The sequence below is a fragment of the Ornithodoros turicata genome, chromosome 6, assembly GCF_037126465.1.
Source record: "Ornithodoros turicata isolate Travis chromosome 6, ASM3712646v1, whole genome shotgun sequence".
Lineage (NCBI taxonomy): Eukaryota > Metazoa > Arthropoda > Arachnida > Ixodida > Argasidae > Ornithodoros > Ornithodoros turicata.
Window position 1 is genome coordinate 14,792,413 of NC_088206.1, and position 27,579 is coordinate 14,819,991.

The 27,579-nt window shown below is 44.1% G+C and overlaps 1 protein-coding gene across 2 annotated transcripts in view; it reads left to right on the top strand.

The window, feature by feature from the left end:
• LOC135399223 (cAMP-dependent protein kinase type II regulatory subunit-like) overlaps nt 1-27,579 on the top strand; it is a 110,309-nt gene that overhangs the window by 70,905 nt on the left and 11,825 nt on the right. For both annotated transcript variants that reach the window (XM_064631011.1, XM_064631012.1), the window contains exons 2-6: nt 15,076-15,105; nt 19,263-19,315; nt 23,113-23,196; nt 25,311-25,352; nt 26,588-26,652. In XM_064631011.1, coding sequence (XP_064487081.1) covers nt 15,076-15,105; nt 19,263-19,315; nt 23,113-23,196; nt 25,311-25,352; nt 26,588-26,652 — 274 coding nt within the window. The remainder of the gene's footprint in view (nt 1-15,075; nt 15,106-19,262; nt 19,316-23,112; nt 23,197-25,310; nt 25,353-26,587; nt 26,653-27,579) is intronic.

Consider the following 27,579-nt stretch of genomic DNA (forward strand, 5'->3'; position numbering starts at 1 on the left):
AACCATTAAAAATAATCTTTCAAAAATAAACGCGTAAGTAGCCACTGTTAAAAATATATCTCCCAGAATATACGCTTAAAAATAAACGCATAAAAATAATCGGCGAAATATCCCCGTTTAAATATAAACGCTAGGGAATCCGCGGTTAAGAATATATCGTTAAAAATAAATCGTTTCAGAATCCCCCCAAATCCACCCTACAGTTGCTAGAGTCATGTGGTATGGCCCAAATCATGGTGAACTGCAAGCTAAGGGGCTTAACCTAACCTCACAGGACCAAACTAGCCTAAACTATCCCAAACTAACCGAAACCAAACTAAACTAACCTAACATGACATGATATAACCCGACGTAAATTGCAATCAGACCTCCTCCGTGCTAGAGGGTGAGGGGATTTTTTATTTATTAGTTTATTTTTAATGGTGAATTATTAAACGGTGATCTCTAAGCGGGGACAGTAAGCGGTTTATTTTAGGAGATATATTTTTAACAGTGTATTTTTTAAGCGGATTATTCTTGAATACTTTATTCTTAAACGTTTATTCTTAATGGTGGATTTCGGGGACCCCCCATTTGATCCGCATCGAGTTTCTCAAGAGCGTTCCGGGTGCGCCGATGCTGCTAACACGGCCCAATGCGTATTGAAAGTTTGGCTTGTCGACAGGCGGCGCTAACAGCCCGAGGCAGTACGCTGGGATTGACGAATATATCCCAAAAAGGTCGAGAATAACCGCTTCTGCATTATTAACTGTTTACTAAGTTACTAAGTCTTTCCGGGGGTGTGGTCAAGATTAAACAAATTAGCAAACGCCGTCATACCTGGACTGAAATAGTAACTGTGAAATTCCACGGGTTTTTATAGGCAGATTTGCAAATTAATGTATTGTCGTTGTTTACTACTATACAAATTCGCTGAGTTTGAAGACGCCAATGGCGGTCTTCAAGCTGTCTTGAGAATCTCAATCCCGTTTAACGAACTGGATCGGGTTAAGCAGGATCGGAGTTCGATACTGCTCGAACTTGTCCGTGTAGCAGGGCCGAATCCGCATTGAGCTCGATGAGCATTGGCTGAATGCGGATCGAAAGTGTCCGTGTGACAGCGGTATTAGTCGTTGCCCACCTCTGTGAGGCCGACAACGGCGAGCTTTTTACCAGTACCACCACCGCAACCACCATCACCATCGGCTTCATCATCACCATGGCTTCACCATCGGAAAACATGCTTCGAGATGATTGCTCGGAAACCTGTTGTGCCCCTGCATCCATATGGTAGCAGAATCGAAGATATCTAATCTAGCAGGGTTGATAGAGTGTTTATGTTTATAAGTATGTATATATACACTCTTGTATTCACGCTGTTGTTTCTATAGCAACGCGCGAAAGCAATTTATTGGCAACCGTGGTGCGAACGTATATGATCCCTTTCCGACGATTGTATCTCACTACGGCGGATGTCTCATTACGGAAAAATCTCAGTACGGCCGCACGGCCAAAAGTCAAAATATGTATTGTAACCTGCAGTGCCATATTTTTTTTTCCTTTTTGACCGTGATGAAACATCTTCGACCGAAATTAGACTACCTTCGGCCGTAATGAGATTTTAGCCGTAATGAGACACTTGGGGATTGGAGGATTTTCGGCCGTAATGAGATGTTACCTTTCCGACTGGGAGACTAGGACTATTCTGTATGATGAAGCTCGCACATAACAGCTAGGGCGCGGTGATTACTTCCACGCGCGCGTACACAGTGGTAGACTCGTTATTGCAACTGGGACAAAAATAGCCGAACCGTCAAATTACTGTCGTTTATCATGCACCATCTTTTTGTATATATTGCTCCGGTTTATTTTTGGCCACTGTTGACAGCTGGGACAATTATCCGGCGGGGTTATTACCGCCTTTCGCAGATAAGTCCACGTCATTAAGGACGGTGGTGTGGAGGAAGTGGAGAAGGATTAAGCCGGTCGCATAGATGAAAACGTAACGAATACCAGAGTCTGCAGCACACAGTATGTTGCGATGACAGTGAAGCAACAAGAAAACGCGACAGTCTATAAGTGTGCGTTCACGCGCGCCAACTTTCTCCAACAACTATGACCAACTTTGGAGTGGCCGAACGGTGGCCGACCGAAAACTTTGCAGAGTTGGTGGTGTTCTAGCCAATCACCGTGAGGTGCATTACCACAGAAGAAATCGGGGCCCAAGAGTTCACACGGAAACCACGTGGTTTTTGCTGACAACCGGGCAGCAATCTCTCTTGGCAAAAACCAGATAACATCAGAACGGAGCAGGCACATTGACATCAAGTACTACTTTCTTCGAGAGAAGATCGAAGAGCAAGTTGCTCACTGCGATCAAATTGATCAGCGCTATCTCATCTCATTCGGGAAGATCAGGCCATGTGCAAAAATGTAAGCGTGAATAAAACGTCATTGGAGAATGATTGTCTCGATAAGTAATGAGCATATATCTAAGTAATTCTTCTGTTCTTTTCCTTTCTTTCTCCCCAAGTTAAGCATCAATGTATTATTACAAGTATTAGTATTATGTATTATAATACCGATTTCTAGGAAGTAATATGGGCATATATCTAAGTAATTCTTCTGTTCTTTTCCTTTCTTTCTCCCCAGGTTAAGTATCAATGTATTATTACAAGTATTAGTATTATGTATTATAATACCGATTTCTAGGAAGTAATATGTATTAGTATTATAATAGAAAATATGAGTATTACTGCCCATCCCTGCTCTACATCGCCTTGCGGCATACAGTAGCGGGGGTACAAAGCGAAGAATGAACATGTACATAACATTACAACAATCACTGCACTACACAATCATGGAAACAATCATTGTCCATAAAAGACTATAATTAATTACAGGAGAGAAGGTGTATCACACGCGTCAAAGCTGGAAAACCTAACCAAGATCATTAAATTTCATTGCCGATATAGTTTCCATGAGCCCAATCAGTACTCATTACATAATTGAAAGTAAAATCTGTTTCTTGTATGAGGATGAAGGAAGGATTTGATTTTGCTTCCGTTTTTACTAACGCCACATAAAAATAGCAATATCCTTTTCTTTTTTTTACATACTGGTGATCTTCTGGCGATATAAAACGACTTAGGCTTGAATAATGACACTTGAAAAAAGAAAAAAAAAAGCACGAGCAGTTAGATTTGAACCTGTACACTCCGATTACCGTAAAGTTGTTTGCGGATGGAGTTAACGAGTTGGTATGTGTAAACCAGGATATGGCACCGTCTTGAAGTTGGTTCTAAGACGTTGGCTTGAGTTGGTGCAGAAAGTTGGCCCATGTGAACGTGCCATTAGCACCTGTACAGCAACACGTATTGAATGCGTAGAAACATTCAAGGCAGTTCTACTTCTGAATTGACTCTGCTATTGATAGACAGTAAAATGGCAATATGGGGATTTCATTGACAGTATTTGCATCCGCGAGGTACCCGCGCATGTAAGATCCACGACAGCATCCGCAACCGCCCTGCTGGAATAGGTGTATCCGCGTCCTTGAGGATATTGAAAATATCCGTGACAATAATAAATCATGCAAATGTTACATTCCAAGAGCAGAACTTCACAGCATAGCACAGCATAGCGTCGTATCCTATAGGGGCTGTCCAGCGAAACATGTTCGGCCACGCCGAAACACAGCCGGCGCCATCTATTGAATATGTAGGGAACCCTCTCTGTTGCCGTCAGGGTCACAGAGCATGCGCAGGAGCGTTGTGAAAAAGGGCCATTATTCAGTAAAGTTCTGCACGTGACAAGAATCGCGAGAGTGCGGTGAGACCTCCGACTGGTCTCCTCAGACGATCGCCTGCGACGATTGAACATATCGTTTGAGGAGACTAATGGGAGACCGCTCCGCATTGTCGGTCTTCTTGGGAAGGAGAGGGAAAGTGTAAATAGCGTTTTTTCTATCGATCATAAATCATGGACGATCGACGCAACCGATGAATCTCGTTCCTTTTTGAACCTTATTGCGACAAAAAAGCACCGAATCAATCAATCAGTCAACCGTTCCTCCTTTGTGAATTGATGTCGAGGCAAAAGGCACCTTTTAATCCGCGGGGAGAAACTTTTGCACTTCAGTGTCCATTTAATCTCGGTAAGTTTGACTTCGCGCCCATAGCAGCAGTACTAGCTGCAGCGAACTGGAACGTTTCCTATGCCGTCTTGGAGCTCATTTCGGTCCAAGTACTTGTAATCGTATCTCCCGTCGGCGGTACCTCCCGTCTTTCTGGTCACAAGACTGTAATTGTAATGTAAGTTCATCCGTGGTCACTGTTCCGAGCAATCTAAGCCACACTCCCCCCGGGATCGTGTGCCCTGCGTCTCGCTACAAGTTTTAATCAGTCCCGAAATAGGGAAGAGACAGAGGGGGAAGGGGAGTCTTGCAAATGGCGTGACCGTTCATCCTACTCTTCCGGAATCGATCCTCGAGCGCTGGGAAAAGTGTCCTTTCTTGACCTCATCCCAAAAACAGGACAACGTTTCTCTCTGCGCGTTTCTTTCGCCTGCGACTGGTGCGTTTGTTGAACTCTACTTCTCGCATGGGAATTACGTATTTTGTAGACCCTGCTTTGTCCTCTTGTGCCCGTGCTGCCCTTTTTGAGTTTCCCGAACGGAACAGTTTTACAAAGAGGGAGACTACTGAGCATCGATATATCAGCTGGCAACAAAGGGCACATGGAGAATGCATTGATGCTCTGCAAAGCGTCACGAAAAAGAGTTTTTCGAGAACGTCCGCTTTTGCTGCAAGCTCTCAAAACTGTGATACAGAAAGAGTACGTCAAACAACAACTTTATTTTGACCTTGGAGAGTGGGGAGTTTCATCGCCACAGGCGATACTCTGCCCCATTGCTGGTGGGAATGTGGGGAATAAAATAACGAGCCCCTTCACAATAACGATCGAAGTCCGATGGTGTCCAGAAATGTCAGAAGAGCTTTGAGCGCAGAGCGTTGCTGGGCTGGATTGGGCCAGGGACCAAGCAATTTCGATAGGGAGAAGGGGCGAGAGCCAGCTGACGAAGAGACTCGGAGACTGTGGTTCGGGAAGGTTGGTAGCGAGGGCAATGAAGAAGAATATACTCCAGATCCTCAAGAGCACCACAGTGGCAGCAGGTGGGAGAGTCAACTTGTCTCAAGCGGTGACGCCACTGAGCTGTAAAGGCCACATCGAGGCGCATTCGGTGGATTAATGCAGCATCTTGACGAGAGGTGTTTCGTGGCATGCGGAAAGCGAGCGTTGGATCAACTCTGCTCAACATAGAGGGGGGAAGAATATCCGTTGTCCGTTGGTGGGAAGCCAGGGGTGTCACTAGGCGTCGCAGAATTGAACGGCGGTCTCCTCTCAGCAGAACAATACTGGTCCGTTTCCGATACGAGAGTGCTGCTTCTGCGGCGCTGTCGGCCACAATGGGCTGGAACCCACTGGAGAACTAGCCTGTGGCCTGCTGCGTAGATAGTGTGGAAAGCCACTAACACATCTGTGACTACACTCTTAAAAATGAACTTCGCCACATAGCACGCTTCTAGCCAACCATCACCCCGAATGACAACGTTCTCGCCCTAGATTTGTTGAAAACGCACGTGTGAGCACGTCTCCTTCTACACTCTAAAAACAGAGCTTCACTGCATAGCACGCTGTGCGCCAATCATTGTTGCGAACGATAGGGTTATCGCTTTTGATTCGAGGAGACGGGGAGGCGTACGCCTTTTTGCGACAATTACCATACATCCAAATTGTCACAAAAAGGCGTACGCCCCCCTCTCTCTCCTCGAATCAGAAGCGATAACCCTATCACCCGTGGCAATGGCTGGCGCACAGCGTGCTATGAAGTTCTGTTTTTAGAGTGTACAATCTGAAAATGGAACTTCACCGCGTATCGTGCTTGGAGTCAACCTCATCCCGAATTCTACATCGTTCTCTCCCCCTCATTTGTTGTAAATGAAAGGCGTACGCCTTTGTGTGTGTGTGTGTGGGGGGGGGGGGTGTCGAGGTAGCTTGCCGTTGTTGGCCGCACTCAAGTGTGACACATCCACATAGCACGCTCTTAGCCAGTCACCATCCCGAATGACATCGTTCTGCCCCCGGATTGGTTAAAAACGGGAGACGTACGCGTTTTTTTTTTTTTTTCGAACACTGTTCCAAAAGAAGCGTACACCCCTCGCTATCTGGTGTGATAAAAAGGTATTCTGTGCAATGGTTGGCCTTCACCGTGCTATGTGGTGAACTTCTGTTTTTGGAATGCAGTTATGTTAATTGCCACAAAAAGGCGCACACTTCCCGTCTTCAACAAATAGGGGAGAATACGATGCCATTCGGGATGATCGTTGGCTGTAGGAGCGTGCGTTGCAGAAAAGGTACGTTTTAAGAGTATGCGCCTTCCTTCGCGTTCCTTTCTTATTTGTTTTTATTACACACGAATTAAAAGAATGCCAATATACTCAGCACCAGTATTTATTTGGTTGATTGAATGTTTTTTTTTATGACTCCTACAAGCTTTCCGCGCACTTCCGAGCCTATAGTAACCGTTTATCTGGCACTTCCGCTTTTATCGAACTTTTTCCGGTCACGTTGACTTCGTTTAGCGTGTGGTTTCCTCTTTCATTCCTGCGACTTCATTGTGTCTTCGTTGTGTTGCGAATTCGGAAAAAAAAAAAAACAATTACGGCGCTCCTTGCTATCCTGAAGGGAACTGAGAGCATTAACGCTTCTCTTGTTATCGTCTTTTCGAAAACGTTGATGCAAATACGCGGTTGCCTCGCCAGTTTGGCACATGCGCGCCAGTTGTTTTCGACAAACAAGCTTCTCGGTTTACTTTTTCTTATGTGCACGCCGGTTTCCCATCTCGGTTTATTGGCGCGGCCGAAAATAAATTCCCGCGATTTTCCGCTCACGAGTCAACGAACACGTTTGATTCATACTCAATGCAGCGGGTTTATTCATTATGGCATAAACGGCTTCATAAAATGCGAAGGAGCGAAAAATGGGTCTGCATTGCTTTTTGTTAAAGGGCAAAGAACTCCTTGATGTCGAGTACGTGTCTGCTCGATTTGAAACAGCGGTTGTTGTTCTGAGATTTAAGTGCCCGTGCATAATATGTAGATAGACAAAATACAAAGCCGAGTACGCGAAGGAGGTAGGCCGAACAAAATTTAAACTTTCAGGATCATCTAGTTTTAATGTCAGGCTTTCGTACAGGCTGTGCACTTAATCATCAGGTAATGAAGTGCAGAGTCTGCACGGAAGCTTGTCATTAAAACTAAATACTCCTAACCGTTTGAATGTTATTCCAACTATACCAGTGAACATGTGACGTAGACGACATGGTTAATGCAAGGTTCAATTTCAGTAATATATTACTGCAATTGAACCTTAGACGCACCCTACACGCATGTACTAAATTGTGTATCATTTAGTATATTCGAGTGAGGAATGACGAAGCTGCAGAGGAAGCAACATTACCTGCTAATCGACAATATAGAAGTAGGGGAGCAGTAATTTCGTGTTAAGAAATCAGTACAGCATGGCTACAGTATCATACTAAACTTTAGCGATGTTATACGAGTACTTTGCAAGACATTTGACATTGTCAACTATAAGCAGTCATTTATCGCGAATATGCCATACGTTACCGGTAGCACTTCATAATCAGTCCAAATACCATCATACAAATGCTGAATTAATAGGCTACGTGGTGAGACCGACATCTGAAGCGATTCGAGATTGACAGAATAGTATGAAGCTTTAGTAGACTGCAAACTATCAACGAAAACTATACGACAAAGAAAGCTGTTCGAACACGGCGAAAAGAAAACCAAAAAGGACTACTACATTCTACACTTAACAGGGAACTAGGAATTGTAAATGTACGCAGGGTTTCCAAAGATTGAGCACGTCAACGACCTGGCATGTATTTTCCGAGCTATATGGGCGTGTGTACAGCTTGCGACATAACTTGTGTGGAATCGATGCGCAAGACCGCTCCACAACATGGCCACATGCTCTTCCTCAAACGCCAGCAGTGCGATGCAACCTATTTATTCGAAGCAGACGACAGTCTGTAATCGTCGTCTGCGAAAATATTTTCTCGTCCTGTGATCCGCTCAAGTATTGTCAAGTCTGTGGACATTGGACAATGTCTTTTGCAGCGGTCCTTCTGCCTTCTGGTGACTGGTTCTACCATAAAATGAAGCCCTCGTGCAGCAACTTGTTGATATTACTCTCCAAACCCTCTTGAGTCACGCTCCTCATAAGCGGCAGCGGTTCATCGCCCCCTAGCGTCTTTCCTTATTTTTCGCCTTCTTCGTGTGCTGTCTACAGACGAGCACTTGTTGATCCGACGTGCGGTGTTCCTTCTCTCTGGGGGTTGATCTAAGGCTGCTACTTGAGGAACGCGGAATGTGCCTTGCTTTTTGCTGCTTCTCGCTGCATGCTTGTGGCTTCTAGATTGAGGTTAAGTGACATGGAACGCGTAGATGCGAGGTAGACGTGATTATCCTTGACGTTCCGCTTACCTGGGTGCCGCTACGCGTGGCTCGGAAGTGTTGGGGCATTGTGGGCAACGCGTTGTATAGACGTCTAAGGTAATGGGGTTTGGAAGGTAACGGAGTGAAACGCAATAGGCAATCAAACTTAAGTTGGGGGGGAGGGGGACGCGGGTAGTCCTTGCTCAGGTGAAGCCGCTTTCAAAGTGTATGATTTGCATGAACGTATACGATCCAGAAGTTTTCTGAAAAGGGAGGGTGTGTCTAGGACAGCATACATACACTGCCTAAGACCATTTGAAGCACTCGGTGACGACAGAGCTTGAAGGGGGTGCTGGAAAGATCGGACCCCCCCCCCCCTTCCCCTGATTATCTGCCTCTGCAGATGTTATCCTTAAAACATGACCTTCCAATACTTGATGGGAAACATGGTGGTACCACAACTTTCTCGTAGCAAGTTGGGTACGAAAATACATTGACAGCTTGGAGTCTATTGACGTAGTACAGGGACATAGTTGAGCGTTCGGACGCCTCCGTCTGTCAGTTTTGTCCGTTGTCCGATTCGTCAAAAATAGCCAGCAAAGCTCGTAAGGAGCCCACGATGAGAGCTCCACAAAACGGGATGAGCCATTCGTCTGATACATTCGAAGAGGCTAGACATTACTTTGCTGGTATTCGATTTGATGACCTCCTTTATCGTACACTCTTAAAAAAATGCGTTTCACCACGTAGCACGCTCCTAGTCAACCATCATCTCGAATGACAACGTTCTCGTCCTCGATTTGTTGAAAACTGGAGGCGGAGCCTACTTTATCATTATGCACGTGCATATTTAATACAAAATAGGCTCCGCCTCCCGTTTTCAACAAATGAGCTGCGAGAACCTTGTCATTCGGGATGATGGTTGACTACGCTCTTAAAAATGAACTTCACCGCATAGCACGCTCCCAGCCAACCATCATCTCGAGTGATATCGTCATTTGCCTCGATTTGTTGAGAACAAGAGGCGTACGCGTTTTTGTGACACTTATGCTGTTCATATTTGTCACACACAAAAAAGGAGTACACCTCCCGTTTTCAACAAATCAGGGCAGATAACGATATCATTCGAGGTGATGGTTGGTTAGGAGCGTGCTGTGCAGTGAAGTTCTGTTTCTCCCATCTCACTCATCTTCCACTTTCCTTTATTTTTTTATTTATTTTTTTGCTATAGTCGTGACGATGTTCACTTGAGTGTGGCCAACAACGGCAAGCTACCTCGACCCCCCCCCTCTCTCTCTCTTTCTAAGAGTGTAGGAGCGTGCTATGTGGTGAAACTCATTTTTAAGAGTGTATCATTTTGGTAGAGCGGCCCCTATCACCCAAAAGCTCCCCGATTCTGGCACCTGTTGTGTCATCACCATGGATCTAACGCGGTCGAGAATTCGGCCAGGTACGAAAGAGACGTGTACGCACGGATTTGGCGCGTCTCTATCGATCCCTATATATTTACGTCCCCTGAAAATAACTGTCGTTAACGAATGATCGCTTCATCAGCATCGCACAAGCACGTACAGACAGTGAAGGCATGACGTCCTCCCTATACATCCTTCCCTATTTTCCCTTCGTATCCCGCATCGATCGGGAGCGTCGCGGACCCTGGCGAGCAGTACGGGGAAGAGCCAGAAGCGCGGCGCCGATGAGACTCGACTCGTCGGTAGTCGAGCGAACGGCCCGTGTTATAGTCCTGTGTGCGGATGCTGGGACCCGAGGTGCGGCGTTTGTCACGCGACCTTCTTCTGTCTCCCACTTGGGACGACGGCGAAGGAGATTATGACATCAACTTCGGTGAGCTTGGATTGAACGCGACTTGTGGCCTCTTCGCGTCGCATTCGGGATTTTTTCGTCGTGCCTTGTGGTTGTGTTCAGAGGTCTTCTTCTGGATGCCTTTGTTTTGTTTTGTGAAATGAGAACGGAAGGAAGAGTGTCGGTGTGGAAAGCGTTTTGTCATAGGAATGTTGCTGTGCTGGAATGCGTCGAGTGCATGCTCTGTCAAGTGCTGCGGTATATGTATGTTACCGTATTGTTGTGTGACAGGTTGTTAGAAAGCGAGCTGTCGGTGATGCCGTTCGAACTGCCATGTCTACGTTACATCTGGCATAAGCCTGTCCTTGAGGGCTCAGGACCTGGGGCGGTTGCAAGATTTTTCTGAGGGGGGTGGGGTGGGGGGTGGAGTCCGGTCCAGGACAGCGTGCTACATACGCTGCTTAAGCTCTGTACAAGCACATGGTGACGGCAGGAATTGAGAATGTGGTTAGGACATCCACACTCTTAAAAATGAACTTCACAGCATAGCACGCTCCTGGCCAACCATAATCTCGAATGATATTATCTGCCCTGATTTGTTGAAAACCGGAGGCGTACGTCTTTTTTGTGACGATTACGAACGTCATAAGTGTCACAAAAAAGGCGTACGCCTCCCGCTTTCAACAAATCTGGGCAGATGACGATATCATTGGAGATGATGGTTGACTAAGAGCGTGCTATGCGGTGAAGTTCACTTTTAAGCGCGCAGGTCACCTTCCTACATCCGCCTGTGGTCGGGACACTTTTTGTGGTCGCCAGGAAGAGTGAATTGACTACCGAACCAGTAATCGATAACGTTTTCCCTTCAGTGGATCGGGTTGTTTTGGATGTGGCGCAGAGGAATGTGTAAGCTTGAAGCCGAACGCGAAAACTTATTAATGTATGAAGCTTGTCGGTTCTGCCATCCCAGCGCCACTACTGGAAAGTACACGCCAGAGTCGTAAACCAGATTTGTTAACGCCTATAACCATAACCTCGCGGACTTCCATTGCTCGCGTGAGACATGGCGCGTAGACGAAAATAATGCGTGCACAGAATCTCTCGGGGACTGTTTATTTTCGTGATAGCTTTCTGTACCACTTCGCGAGGAGGATATATTTCATTTCGAAAATGGATGCCAGTCGGTGTACTAGCGATATTAACTTGCAGGGATAAATTGGCACGACGTATATGACGGTGTGCTCTGAAGTGAAATCACGTGCGCGACAACAGAAACGTCATAGATGTGCTGCCAAATTCTGAAAGCGAGAAAGGGAGAGGGAAACTTTCATATATGGGGCGTCATCCGGGCAGATGTCATCCTGTCGCCCCTCACGTCGGGCAAGCCTTTATGGATGACCTTAATATGTGCGACCACTCCGGCTTCCATTTCGGATGAGGGGATGGTGAAAAGAAAAAGAAAATAAAAGAAGAGAAAAAATGATATTTGAGGCACGTCGATTTTAATCACTATCGCGTTTTTTCCTTTCTGCCTTGCTGGTTTTTCGCACTTCAGATTTGACAAATCCCGTCCCAAAATAGCACGCCGCTTGTTCACCCGTCAACAGTTTGTTTATTTGTTTGTTTGTTTTTCTTCCTCTGTTGTCTGTGTTCCTTGCTTTAAGAATACTCAGTAGTACTGACACGGAAGATAGTATATATTTCATATTAAGCTGTATAAAAAATTTAGTTACTGGGGGAGCAATGACATCTTCCATTTTAGTTCATTGAGATTACTCACCAACTGCAAATAGTTCCTAATATTCGCATAGACTTCGGTGCATTTGGTCCCCCAAAAGACTAATGGCTGTGCGAATGCACCTAGTCCACAAATGGACTAAAAGTGCCCCCTTTTCCTTTTTTTTGTAGTGGGTATAACTAATACTAGTACATTTTCAGTGTCGTGAACCCAGTGAAGGCCAGTGTAACTGTAGTGACCTTAGCATACAGAACATGGCCGTATGATGCTCTTATTATGCTCTTATAATCGCGGCACTACACGTGTTGGAAAAATCTTTTATTCTGCTCATATATTATTCTAGTCAATTATTTATTTAAATATTACACGATATTTAAATTTACATATTTAAAAGATTAAAATCGATTATCAATTATTCTAATTAATCTATTATTACGCTCTTTATTATATCTTCTTATGCTCCTATTATGCTCCTATTGCCGCACTGCACGTGTTGGAAAAGTCGCAGCGGGTACTGAATCACCTGTTCTAGTGCGGGCACGTACCCGCTCTATGAGAACCCATCCGTTACGCACCACTATATGGGCAGCGACGTCACGTATTTTCGTCGTCACAGGACACGTCAAGCTGACGGAGTAATGCTTCTTGTTCTTTCTTCTTCTCCTTTTTTTTTTTTTTTTAGTGCCTCTTGTCTCTTTTTAGCTTTTGCTGCAACATGGAGGCCTGCCTCTGCCGCAACTTTGTTATCTCGCGGTTTCTCAGTCATGTTTCTCGCTAAATCACCACCCGACGTGCAATTTGATGCGCCACGCTCTTGTACACCTTCATAGGTGTTTGCTTTCTTACGACGTGGTCGTGACGACACGAACCGCAGCAGTCTCCTTCTCGCTCGTATTTTGTGATTTATGCTATATAATATAGAGTGTCTTGTAGTACACCGTAATCCGAGACATCGTCGCGAAAGCCAAACGCTCTAATGATGAGAGGACGACGCGCGCGACACCGGATCCACCGTTTTGCTTCGGCGATAAAGCAAGCCGCCATGCATGTATATTTTCTCCATGGTTATCTCTCCCTCCCTCCCCCTGCCTGCCTGGCGGCGAGGAGGAGGAGGGTAATCCGTCCAGTGCCGTCGGAACTGTGCCGATAGGACCAAAAGTCGGACCAAAACTATGGGCTACTGCGACTATTTCTAGTACGGACTACAAGAAAAAAAGAAAAGGAAAAGAACGAAAACGTGTTATAAATCAACGTCGCTCTATAAGACACAGTACGCAAAACAAACTGTGTCAATGAACGTTCCGCGTTTTCACGAATTTCCGAGTTTATAACCCACAAAACTTGGTAGTTTCGGATTGCCCAAGAGTAGGTGACGTCACTGGGAACTGTAGCTGGCGTTCGTCCCGTGGAAGCAGCGCGCGTCTCCGCTCTCCGCCCCACGTTGGAAGGCAGCCAGACGCTGCGGCGAGGAGACGGAAATGGACCTTCGAAGAGCAAGGTTGCCAGACGCGTGCGCAGATTGGGCACGTCATACTTCTCAGAAATCAATGACGAAAATTGCAATGTCATAAGATGGCGAAGACACGAGCTTCAGTTCCGTTGTGGAACTTACACGGTCTGGACCCATCAAGTGGTTTTGAGATTGGAGTTGTATTTTATTTATTTATTATATTTTATTACGGACTACCTCTTCGTATCCGGTTTCGGTTTGACGGTGAAGCAAGTATGGACTGGCTTGAGTAAAGTTGATCGAGGTCTGTTTCGATAAGAAGTAGTCGGCAAGTTTTATCTTTGCTTATATAGTCGGCAGAGCAAAAGTCGGAATCTACTGAAGTGATGTTACACACAGTGTGAAGCTGCTGCCAATAAAATTAAATTAGAAATAATTGAAATTCGTCTATTTTGGACAGTGGCTCTGAGCGTCGTGAGAGAGCTGAAGACAGCGTTCTGTTATCTTCGTGATTTAAAGTAACGGTTCTGAGCAGGTATTTTCGTCGCGACCCCCTAATGTCCACCAAAATCTTGCAACTCCACCCCCCCCCTTCCAGAAAAAAAGAACAACAGCAGCAAAACAAAAACAAAATACCCCCCAGAAAGCCCAAGAACGCCACAAAAGCAGCAGATATGGGCGTCACCCCCCTCCTCCAGATGAAAATCCTGAGATTATCATTGGTTCTGACGCTGAGAGAATGTGAACAGAGTGAGTGCTTGTTCCATTCGTTGAAGGAGAAAATAAGAAAACTCCAGAAACAGACAACACCGAGAAGATTCGAATCGGTCCATATCCCATTCCCGGCGAGGAAAGGCTGGCCAGTAATGGCCAGTAGCCACTCAGTAATGGGTTGTTGTTGTTTACAAAGTTGTCCTGGGCGCCGAGGCTCCGCCTCCGCTTGTGACGTATCTCCCTACCACAGCGTGACAGCTCTGGTGTGCTGTATATACTTATTTTCCTTCTCGTCCGTGTTCGACGTACTATGTGCATCTCGTTTTCCTCCGGGACACGGCGAGCGCGATCGAAGCATTCTATTGCGCTCTTTCACGTAGCCTCCGAACTGGGACATCGATTTGTACCTTTGTTTTTTTCGAGAGAGGATGCATCGTCTGCTTTCTTCCTGTCGTCAACACTGCACTTCTGCCCGTTGTATGGCTGCGATTCCCAACAGTGGTGCTGGCCCATTCTGATTCGATATCGACACGTGCGAGAGGGTCTGTTCCCGCTTCTGGTTTTAGTGGGATGAATAAGGGAAGAAAGGAAATGTCGATATATCGCAACCGGAGGGAGATTTTGTTTCGCGTGGGACGGGGCAATCTAGTCTTTGTCTTATTCTCTAGAGTGTGCATATCAATTCCGACGTCAAATGTCAAGAGTTATCCCGTGCGGAGTGAAAAAAAAAAAAAAAAAAATACGGAAGGTTGCTTGTCTTGGGAGTGACTGAGAAAGTATAGATATTTGTTTGTTTTTCCATTTGAAGGGTTTGCTACGAATAGATAGGTACTTTTTTTTTAAATCTGGCTCTTTTATTCTTTGCAGAACCGCAAAGATTTTCTCGGCGGAAGTCAGGTGAGTTCTTCCTCCATTTTTCCTCTCTCTTTTCTCGCTCCAATAAAGAAGCGAAGATGAATTCCGAATTCTGCCACATTTTCTCTTTGTATCCAACAGGAGATCGAAATATGTGTTTACATACGTACAGGGTGCGTCTCGAGAATGGCGCCAAAGTTATCATATAAATCCAAGTTGCGGTTGTCCTTCCAAAACTGCACTTGCATACGTGACCTGCTCAGACCTAACACAATTAGAACAGCCAGCGCTAGCCTTAACGATTGTAGAGAAGGAATTTAATGAATTAACAAAAATATGTCTGTGGTTTAGATTAGAAAGCTGTTGGTGCAGTAAAAAGAAAAAAGAGCGGTGATTACAAAATCTCCGCGCGTGCTGCGAAGTTTCGTTTTTAAGCGCGGCCGCTCTTGCCTCTTCGCCGTGTTGAATCCATCTCAATGCACTGCCTAACTGTTCCGCAGTTCACGATGCTCCCCCGCTTTGTACTGCCGACGAAAGCGTTACTTCGTAGATACGAAGTCGATAGATACACTTCGTTATAGTTATAGTTCGTTATACAGGGTGTTCGCTCTAACGTGTCCAGAAACTATGTTTAAAGCGAGCGATAAAAGAAAAGCAACTGGTACTTTTCTGCTACTTGAGTAAGAAACAGGTACTGCTTCACTAGTAGCAGCGCACCTGTTTCTTAGTCAAGTAGCTGAAAAGTAGCGCTCGTTTCTGTTTTATCGCTCGCTTTGAATAAAATTTCTGGACACATTAGAGCAAACAACCTGTATAGTTCGTTCGTTATAGTTAATAATAATAATAATAATGTTTTATTGGTGCCCAAGAACGGTCGTGACGACCCTAATGTTGGCGCACACAAATACAATACAATGCACTACCAATAGACACAATATACATACAAATACAATATGCAAATACAGACAAGACACGATTTATGCAATCACAAAAAGAAAAAAAACTGTACATGAAAAAACAATGTACATGACGAATTGAAAACAAGAAAAGAGCACACGCACACTGTAATGTGAGAAACACATACAATCGCACGGCAACAAAAGGGAAATTATCAGAAAAAGTCAAAGAAAAGAAAGTTCCGAAAAATGAGAAAAGATATGCCACCTAAATGATGTACATGATGATGAAAAAATATCAAGAGATGAAGGAAGCGAGTACAGTTGACAGGGTGTCTACCAACTGGAAAACTGGGAATTATCAGGGAATTTTGATGTGACTGGAAAAGTCGGAGGATTGTCAAGGAATTTCCCAAAAACGCAGCTCAAGGTCAGGGAAAATCGCGGACAAGTGCCGGCACGATGCGCAGTGAATCGCGAGCGCGAATGACTGGTTGAGTGGCCCCGCCCCAGCAACGTTGCCGCGAGTAGCTGTTCTCCAATACGACAAGCTCAGGGGCAGAAAAGTTTTACTAATTTCATCATAAATGATCTGTTTTCTGAAGGATCTGGGTTGTATCAAAACGAAGCAGCAGGCACCAAGTTTCCCTTTTGTTTTGGTCAGGGAATTCGCTTACGGCAACGCTTGCTATACGAGGGCGTCCGCCCATTTGGTCGAACGCCGTTTGATCGATGGCGTTTGATCGAACGTTGCTTGGTCGAAAGCCACTTGATCGACGCCGTTTGTTCGAAAGACTTGTTCGAAGGGAGTCCTTAGCACCTCTTATACCCGAGCATACGAAGCAGGCAATCAGTGTCCTCTGCTTCTTTTTGTTTTCGTTTTTGCTTCCTTTTTTTTTTTTTTTTCAGCTGAAGAGGGGAGACCACTGGTTATTTGCAGACCTTTGTCATTCACGAATAGCAAGCTGAATAGAACAATGCGGAAGAGGTCGGCGAACCAGTAGGACACATATTGAAGAAAATGGCCTCAGCTTGGGAGCAGCAGTTAGTCTGTGTTCTTCTAGCACCCTTCTCGTTGCTGGCGACGTATTTAATGGGAACGATCTGAAATGGGATAGCTATAATGTGCGCGAAAGCCACTCAGAAGTCTGTGGGCGCTAAGGAGGAAATTTCGCCATGGTACAAAATAAAGATATTAAATTAACAGCCATACAAAACCTTAGTCCAGCCTTGTTTGGTGTATGCATCTGCAGTCTGACATCGCTACACATGCACGCTACCAAAAAAGAAAACGTAGGCAAAATACAAAGATCTGCTCCCCGTCTTCTTTTTCCTTTTTTTTTATATCCGTGGTAGCGCCACGAAGCAACTGTGGCTATGAGCGACGTACAGACATGGGCAGATGGAGGGAGGACAGCAGGAAGGAGTGGGGGACAGGGGGGTTAGTATGTGTCCTGAGCCGACGTCAGAGGGAACTGTGCCAACATTCGTCTGGAAAGTCTTCGGAGAACCCAGGGAAAACCTGAGACAGCACAGCCGGTGACAGGATTCGAACCCGTGTCACCTCAAAGTCTCGGCGTGGAAAGCGATCATCCAAACCACTATGCCACGAGAGCTGGTGCCCCCGGCTTCTATTGTCGAAGCTTCGAAGGGCTTAATTAGGTAACATGTATGTTGCAAGAACCAAATTTAGGTTCACTTGCACATAGGTGGAAAGTAAACTAAAACTGTTCTCCTATACAATGGTCAGTTAACTATACAAACATTAATAATGCATTGTTAAAATTTGTTCACGTTCGACGCGAATATATCGTTTAAGAATGTCATTTATTTATTATTTATTTGTCAGAAATGTTTATTATTTGACAATTGACATCAATTATTATTTGACTAAGTGTTGGGGGTTAGGGGTGAAAGGCACGTATGCCATGTTTAGTCACTATCTGTCAGAGCGGAAAAACCTATCACGTTGTCCAACTGGAGAGGGTGAACAACCCAGGCTCTTGGATGGCTTTCTGGATGCGAAAAAAGCGGGTTATGATGAGGAATGTGTTTATGGACAAGCGGATTACACAGAGGAAAATATTCCTTAGGATAACGGCATTTAGAACTGAAGCTTTCGTTTGTTGTTTTCTTCTTATTTTTTGTTTCATGAATGCCCCAAGTGAACCAATAAAAAATCGACCAAACGACGTTCGGTCAAATGTCCCGGAACCCTATACGAGAGCTTGCTGTCAAAGATAACCTTTACCCGATCTCATTGCATCACAAAATGAGGGTACATCACGCAGTGCGGCACGGCGGCCAGTGCACTGATTACTGGGATTGGATACGACGGAGAAGGGTGAACGAAAATGAAACTCCGCAGGACCCAGGGAGATTTCAGTTTTCTTCTTTTTTTTTTTTTTTTTTTCAGTATCTTATGTGCTATACAAGCTGCCCGCGATTTCCATTTTTATCTTTTTGCTGGTTAGAGGTCTCGAGGCTTTTGTGCATATTTTATGATTAAATTAATTTCGTAAAACCATCAAGGCCAGCACTGGCTGTTCAAATTATATTTGTTGTGAGTGGATAATTTCAGACATAGGTATATGCTCATAACGGTAGAGTTCTAGCAATCCGTTGATAACGTGGCTTGCGTCGAACCGTATCAGCCGGAACCAATCAGTGGATAATGTTCTGAGTCACACACGACTGCGATGGGTTCCGATAGGCACGATAACCTTACCAGCGGTTTGCTAAAACTACCTAATACATATAATAACACATAAAAACAAAACAAAGATAGACTCGTACAGAAACAGTACACATATGTTACCAAAGCGCTGTAAATTACCTAAAACTCATTAATCCACTCTTTAAATATAGGCCATATTTCAACGTTCGTACCAGTTCCAGGATTTTTAAAAATATAGAATGTCTTTCAACGAGGATTGTTTTCCATGCTGCTGTTTCACTTTTGCCCAAAAGCCCCTAATGAAAGAGCTAGTTAATGAAGTTTAGGCAATTGGTCATCTAGTGGTTATATACTCTTCGAAAGGGTACCCACCTGCAGGAAACGCACCTGCAAAATAGCATCCATGCTGCTCTCGTAGCTTTTTATTAAAAAAGACTAACAAATAAAACGCACCACTATACTAAAAAGCTTCCGCTGGATCTCAGCCCTACAAAAGCGCAGTGGACGTTCACCCACCTTTCACTATTGCGCGTGTTTCCGGCGAATTTTCGACGTAGTTGATGCAGGCTCATGGGCAGCGCTAATGTGTTACATGACGTCTCACTTCATTAACTGTACATTTTCAGTCTTCGCCGAACACTATGACCCTGCCGAAGACGACGAGGATGAAGGTGCAAAGGTACGTGTACAATAATTATTTTCGTCAATAGGAAGTTTTATTGTGGCGTACGCCAGGAAATAGCTAGGAAATAGCGTTGCTGACACTTGCGCATCCGTCGAACGCAACGCAAGTTTAGCGCCCAGAGTACGTACGCTATTTCGCGAATTTAGCGTGCGTACACTTGCATTCCGTACTCGTGGCATGCGAGACAACTGAGTTCCAGTTTGCAACACCCACTCACAAAAGACGACACGACACCGATGGCGTTGGACTGGGCGGATTGTTTTGGCTTCACTTGGCTTGTTGCGTTCTTGAAAGATCGTGTTCGTGTAGCTTTAGGTGCCACATTTAGTGCGCGTAGGCCGCGAAAGTGCCTTGTGCTGCTAACCCTGCTAAATGCTAACACATAGCGTACGCCAGGCGTCTGTCACAAAACTAAAACTCCTGTTGAACAAGAGAGAAACTGATGTTCTGAGGCTGGAACAACATAGAAGGGACAGATACAAACAAAGCCTCAAGTTGCCTAAGAAATCAACGATGAAAGATGAAAGTAACTGAAAAGGTTAGCCAGCTGTAGGGATCGAACCCACATCTTCTGGATTACCGTACGGTAATCCAGATTACGGTAATCCGATTACGGTAATCCAGAAGATGTGGGTTCGATCCCTACAGCTGGCTAACCTTTTCAGTGATTTTCATCTTTCATCTAAAACTCCTGTCTGCAGCATGGAAAGGCACGGTGTGTCAAAAATGTGACAAAAATAAATAAAAAATAGAAAAGGCGGTTGATGCCTCCCTACTTGGAACGTCAGTCGCACGCACCTCGGTTAGATTAATAACGCAACTTAGCTCGATGAAACCTTTACTGTCGACGCCAAGCAACGTACGCGACCTTTGCATGACCGTGGTGCAGTTATCCGTACAGCTGGCGGACACGCCGGCTGGATATGGAACTCGTGGCACAGGACTGCTAATATACTGCTTGCAAAGGAGGCTGCGGAATTGGTGGTGAAATAATTAGCTTTTACGACATTGTTACTACAATCATACACTCTAGAAGGAAGTGCTCTCTCTCCTTCGTGGATCTCTTTTTCGGGTGTTTCGGAGGTGCAAATGCTGAATTAATACAGCTTTACTAAAAGCTGTATTCGTGCATATTCCCAGCGAGACATCCGCAAATTTATTCGGAGCTGAGCCTAGCTTATTTGAATTGCTGCCTCGTTATTTACAGTGCGTAGCATCTACTGTGTAAGTGACTGTTCCCAAATACCCGGAACGAACACAAACGCGCATGAGCTGAGGTGTGCTTTGAACCTCTTTCCCGCATCACTTTTCCGATACATTTCTGCACGAAAACGCGAAAATACTTTCCGCACATAAGGGACTTGCATTATGCAGTCGAGCTATTATAAGAGAGACGTGAAAAAAAGAAGAAAGAATCGGACATTTGCAGCATTCCACCATGGAAGCATCTGCATTTCTCATGCAGAGTAGCTCAGCTGGTCTCGAAACTACGTTTTTTTGCCTGTCTAATGTTATTAGATCTATAGATATTTCCATAAAAAATGGCGAACAGCTGCGTCTTCCTTGCAGCCGACAGCTCGGGAAGCGCTCCGGGACCGGGACGTGCCTGTGTGCGTCTCTTCGGTGTAGGTCAGTGGCCAGTCTTGCGGTAGGTCACGTTCCAGATGGTCCCGCGGGGATATTTTCGCTTTTAGTCGTTGCCGTCTGAAGCCAAGTCAATTCCCGAGAGACGTAAGCTGTGAAGAGCTACACGTTTTGGATCCTTCCTTCCCGTACAGAGTTCGGTTAAAGAGCACTTTAACTCAGTAGCGCGAGGTAGCCACCATTGCCTTGCGGGATAAAAGTAGATCGGCGAAGCTTCAATGGTTCCTCGTAGGGCAGTTGCTGTTACCTACTTCGAAAGTAGCCGTTCAGATATACATTCGCGTTCTATCGCTGGAAGTTACAGAAATTACAGGTGGTCGGTGGGACTCGAGACATGGGACAGGATCATTCTGAGGATTGTACGGGTTTCTGGTCCACATAGTTCGATAATGGCCCAAGCAGCACAACATGTAGGCCCAATATTGGCAATGTCGCCCCAAGATTGGACCGATAGTGGGCCGGTATAGCCAATATTGGTCCAGTAATTGGCCAACATGTTGTGCTGCTTGGTGGAGTTGTAGAGTGGTAAACAACGGGGATCAGCCGAGGCATGCTGCATTTATGGACGAACACGTTAGCATCAAACGGCCAATAACCAATGCCGTCAGCGCCTTTTTCCGGCGTTATTTGAATTTCATTGTAGAGTGAGTGCGTTTTCTTCTTTCCCTTTTCGAATGGCGCATGATGGAGTACCGTCAGATTCGGAACGCACACTCATAGAAATGAACTTTACCGCATAGCACGCTCCTAACCAACCATTATCTCGAATGATATCGTTATCTGCCCTGATTTGTTGAAAACTGGTGGCGTACGCCTTTTTTGTGGCAATTGTGAACAGCATAAGTGTCACAAAGAAGGCGTATGCCTCCCGTTTTCAACAAATCAGGGCAGATAACGATATCATTCGAGGTGATGGTGGGCTAGGAGCGTGCTATGCGGTAAAGTTAATTTTTAAGAGTGCATAGGCGGCTTCGTGTCGGCGGTGTCACACACTAAAAAACAGAACTTCACCGAATAGCACGCTGTGCGCCAACCATTGCTACGAATGATAGGGTTATCGCTTCTGGTTCCAGGAAAGAGGAGGGCGTTACGCATTTTTGCGACAATTATCATACATCCAAATTGCTAGAAAAAGGCGTACGTCCCCTTCTGTCCTCGAATCACAAGCGGTAACCTGAACATATCTGTTTTTAGAGTGCACGTGCTTCGTCCACATAGCTTCTTCTTCTTCTTTTTTTTTTTCTTTATTGGCGGCGTGCGGGGCTAAATCGGCGGGAACCTTGCCAATACCTTGCCAATCTGACGGCCGATCCCGAATTCGATAAAGATAAAGAGAGCCCAATGAGGCTATGATCGGTGATCGTCGAGATAACTTGACGCGTCGAGAAAAGAAAAGAAATGTAAGCGTTGCGCTTACGTTTCTCGACGCGTCAAGTTATCTCGACAATCAGCGAGCATGGCCCGTGATTCGGCCCGAGCTCGAGCAGGTAGACTCACCGCAACGTTTATTTGAGATAACGGCCAATGAACAGTTTTCACGTGTGATGTTCAGGACAGGGTGTCAGAAAGGAGGCGAATTTGCATGCCTTTCTGCTATGCTCTTGATGCCACCACTTCTATACCCGCTGTCAATTATATGTTGCTTTCGCAGTTACGTCACTTGGACTGCTATAAATATCTGCCGAATGTCTTTATGTTTGTCTGAATAGGAAGATATTTAATTTGTTTGTCAGATCAGAACGTGTCGCTTTGAGGCAGCTGAGATGAGCCACTAGTGATTTATTCAGACCCCTTAGCCTAACACCCCCACACCCCTAGTTAGTACACACCCCTAACACCCCCCACTCCGAAATCTGGAGGAGACCCCCCTAAAATTTTGTGAGATTGCACAATATTTCGTCAAAAGCGTGTAAATACCCCCTCCTCCTTAAAGACGAAATTCTGGGTAAACCACTGTGAGCCACATTGTTGGACTGTGGCTGTGTTCTTATTGCTTTTGTTTTTGAAAGTTGTTTTTAGTGAGAATATACAATTTATTGTGTTCCTTTTATCCTCCATCCTGTTCTGTAAAGTTACACAAATTTTGACTTGCACTTCAACCACCGTTCACTGTTACAAATTTGAGATTGGAAGATGCATTGTTTCAGGTTGTGCATCCAAAGTCTGATGAACAGAGGGAGCGGTTGAGCCAGGCAGTTCGAGATATCCTTCTCTTCAAATCTCTCGACTTGGTAAGTCTCACCATATCTTCAATACGACTGCATCATGTCGGTTACTATGACTTCCCATAGTGAAGTGTGAAATGCTTTTGATATACAGAGTTAGTTGAGCAATCATTACACATTTAAATCAAATCGTATAATCAAAGTATAGAAGACTGAATTTACCCAGCCCCGAACTTTGCAGACTGATTAGCGATTTGTCTAATGTTTTATTGGAATTTTTTGCAAGCATTATGATCATGAGGAGAAAAAAGTAAAAATCGAGCAATATCACATGCCATGCATTTCCAATGGCCTATATCAGGTAAACACCAAAATTTTTTCTTGTGTCTGCTTCACTATCATATCACCACACACAGGTGGCGCCAACTTACAGAATAAGAGGATTAGTGCATAACGTCAGCATGTCGCACGTTTGTAGGCAGCGCCACCTGTGTGCAGTGATGTGAACGTAAAGCAGACAGAAGAAAAAATGGTGGTGTTTGGGTGATATAGGCCATTGAAAATGCATGGCATGTGATATTGCTCGATTTTTGTTTTTTCTTTCTACATGACCATAACGCTTGCAAAAAATTCCAGTAAAACTTCAGACAAATGTCTGTCAGTATGGAAAGTCTGGAGCGGGCTAAACCCCATCTTCTATTTTTATGATGCAATCAAAATGTGTAATGTTTGCTAGACTAACCTTGTAGATTTAATCTTGATGATGTTTGAAGAAGACTGAAATCCAAAGAAGACTGCAGACCACAATCCAGCCTCATTACAATGAAGGCCTGAAGGCAACGAATCAGTCCTGCACACTTAAAACGTGAACCTTTTGCTCTAGGCTCCACCACACCACTTTATGTGGAAATGAATGCAAATACACAGACAAAAAGAAAACAGAATTTCACTGCATAACATGCTGCTAGCTAACCATAATCTCGGACGACATCATTCTCTCCACCGATTTGTTGAAAACTAGTGGCATGCACATTTTTGTGACACTTATGTGGTTGTGTTAATTGTCACAAGAAAGTTTACTATTTTAATCATATAAAGTAAAAGTGGATCATGATGGTGCATCGTCCTGTGGGAGTTCAATGAAATTAAAATTAAAGGTCAGAAGAAGATAAATGAAAGATAGGAATGATGATGATATAAGATTCCCATAATTCCTGTGCCACAAGTGGTATACCAGGAAAGCGAGAAGTATAAAAAAAAATAGAGAGATAGGTAGAGTTAGATAGGAGATTCCACTTTCTGCAAAACCACAGACAAAGGGATAAGAGCGAGACAAATCAGCTGTATTTATTAAAAATATTTAAAGTGTATAATGTGATTTCGTACAGCTGACTTGCTGTTCACATATTTCTTGTTTTCTCCTTGGTTTACATATATATCTGCTTACACATTTTTAGCAGAGTCTTCATGAAATCTTGTTGTGTAGATTCTTCCTTCTTCTCCTACTGGCTTGGTTCTTTTCTCTTTTCTTTACATTCTTGTTTTTCTTGCTTTGTTGCAGATTTCAGGTTCTCTTTTTCTGTAATTTTAAGCTTAGATATGTATACATTAGAATTTGTTTGATTGATATCCTGATGTGAACTCCCACTTTTTGGTAAACTTGATCTCCCATCACTGTTCTTATGTTTCGGAAATTTATGGCCGGAGTTATACTCACTGTATACCCACTGGAGGGCTTCACTGTATAACATACTCTGCACCAATAACCGCTCTGAATGACACAGCAATCTGTATGATACGAAGAATGAGCCAATTCACATGACTGGATAAATGTCACAAAAAAGCATATGCCTCCCATTTTCAACAGGAAGGAGAACAATATTGTTCTGTACACTCCTAAAACGGAACTTCACCGCATAACACGCTATCATCATCATCCCAAATGTTGTTCTTTCCACGAATATGTTAAAAATGGGAAGTGTATGCCTTCTTGTGATGCTTATGCAGTTATTTCAACCGTCACGAACAGGCTTACCTCACGCGCTTTCCACAAAATCGAGAGTGATGGCACTTTCGTTGTGCGCAGCAGTTTGCCTTCAGCATGTTATGTGGTGAAGTACTGTTTCAACAATGTGCGTGGAGCAATGCATAACATTATTTGTCTTTCTTCATTTATACAGCCTCAGATGCAAGAAGTAATCGACGCAATGTTCGAAAGAAAGGTAAGGAAGCTTTCATTCACAGTGTTATAATATTTCTAAATATCACCGGATGCGTTACGGTGGAAAGCCAAATCGTCTGTGTGTCAGTAACAGCAACTTTACCTGAGCGACAAAGCAAATCCCCTTACTGGTGGTGTAACAGAGTCTTTAGGAAAGCTTTGAGACATGATATGTATGAAAAATATATTTGCTTCAAGTCTTCGAAGTACTCTACCACGCGCCAAATGCATTATTGTATCCTCAAGAACCATTTTCTGAAGTAATCCTTCAACCAGTGACTTTTTTATGGGGCACTTCACCTAATGTATCGCAAAAATCTATTTAAAAGTCTACTTGTTTGAAAAATATGGCGTCAGTGCTAATTATACTTATGGACACTCTGGTTAAATTTTCAGTTTGAATAAATTACATTATCTGAATTAAACTCTAAAATTTGCCAAGTCAGTGGAACATCTCCTGCCAAAAATTTCTGGAGTTCTGGAAGAGTTCTGGATTTGCCCCAGTGCATCACAAAATACTGAAAAAAAAAAAAAAAAGCCCTGAATACAGGGTGTTTGATGAGAAGGTGTTGTCTAAATCTTAAAAATTTTGGACTTCCAAGATGACTCATCAAAAATTTTGCCACACATTGATTAAGCAATTTTTGTTGATTGAACCCTAAAATCTGCCAAGCAAAGGTACTAAATTTCTTTGTGAACTTGGAAGCATATGCCAAAACACATCGTTCCAATCAAAATCGGATTTTTATCACAAAAATTTGGCATAGGAAGATCGCTCGCTTGCTGAAGAGCAATTACTAATGATCTGTGTGCTGAGGGCTATGCTGATATTTCCAATATACATACATAAATTTTCCAATATCTGAAGCAAATATGGAATACTATATTCCAATTTCAAATCAAAAGTATGTCTCTTTCATACCGGGTAATGCTCAAATACTTTCGAAGCTATACCCATAACCCTGACAACTTGACAAGAAGTTAGACAATGAAGGCCGTAGATCTGTATACGTATATCATGTATGCATTCTGTATGTCCATATACACATATGCTGCACGTGTACATGGTTTGATTCTATTTCCTTTGATTATGTAATTATTCACTTTGTATTCACATCTATCTATCTATTCTCTACATATTTGCTTCAGTTTTAAAATGACTGTTCACACAGCCCAAGCAAATAGAAAAGTTTAAACGGATGCAACAGTGTCAGTACTAAATGTGCTTTCCTACAGGTTAAAGCTGGAGAAATGGTGATCAAGCAAGGAGATGACGGGGACAACTTCTATGTCATTCAGAGGTGGGTGAAGCTATTTTTAACGTGGTCGTGGAAGGTTTGGCGTCTGTGAGAGTGTATCAAGATCAAAATTTCCAGGGGTACACCTGGCACTATTTCAGAACATAATTAATCGTGTCTTAAATGTCATTTGGCTCAAGTAATTTATAAGGACTCTGTGAGGGGCCAAGAGACAAACCTTTTTAGATCACTGTATAATGTCATGCATGCTTCCAAGAGGGAGCTTTTCACTGTTTGCAAATTTTCAGTCATTTTGAGCACAGCTGGGAGCTGTACAGAAACCAGGCGCGAGTTCTCGATGCACAAAACTTTCAGCATGAGTGATAAGGACTAGTTTTTATGGCTGTAATCTGCAGAGTTGTTGCCCTGACACTAAAGTCACTAGGTCTTCACTTGAATAAACCAGGTAACACGATTCTGATGGGCAAATAATACAGTTGTATTAATGTACAATGTGCCCTCATGTACCAGCAGTGAACTTGCTCGGTTTACTTGACTGTTTTGTCAATTTTATGCCGGCGCCATTTCTGTAGTTGACGCCTCCGACATACGGCTGCGTTACTTCCAGCGCTTATTGTGTGCTTATCACTATTTATGTGAAAGCTGTCACAATCCCTTCATGTCCCCTATTCCCGCATGTTGCATTTCCTACCTTGTTACTCAATGTTCAAATAGTGTTACTCAGTACTCAAGTAGTTGAAGAAGGAGGAACCAGAGACGTTCAGAGACCAGAGACTTTTATCACTCAAGTAGTGTTGTATGAAAAAAGCAAGAAATGTTGACAAAGCATCGATGGTGCTGATGTCCAATGCAAACAATGATGCCTTTTCACTTTTTCCTGGGTTGTTTGACACATTGACACGTCAGAATTGGCTGGAGAATCCTACGAAAAATGTAATATAGCCGTTGACTGCCAGCATGGTTCCCGGA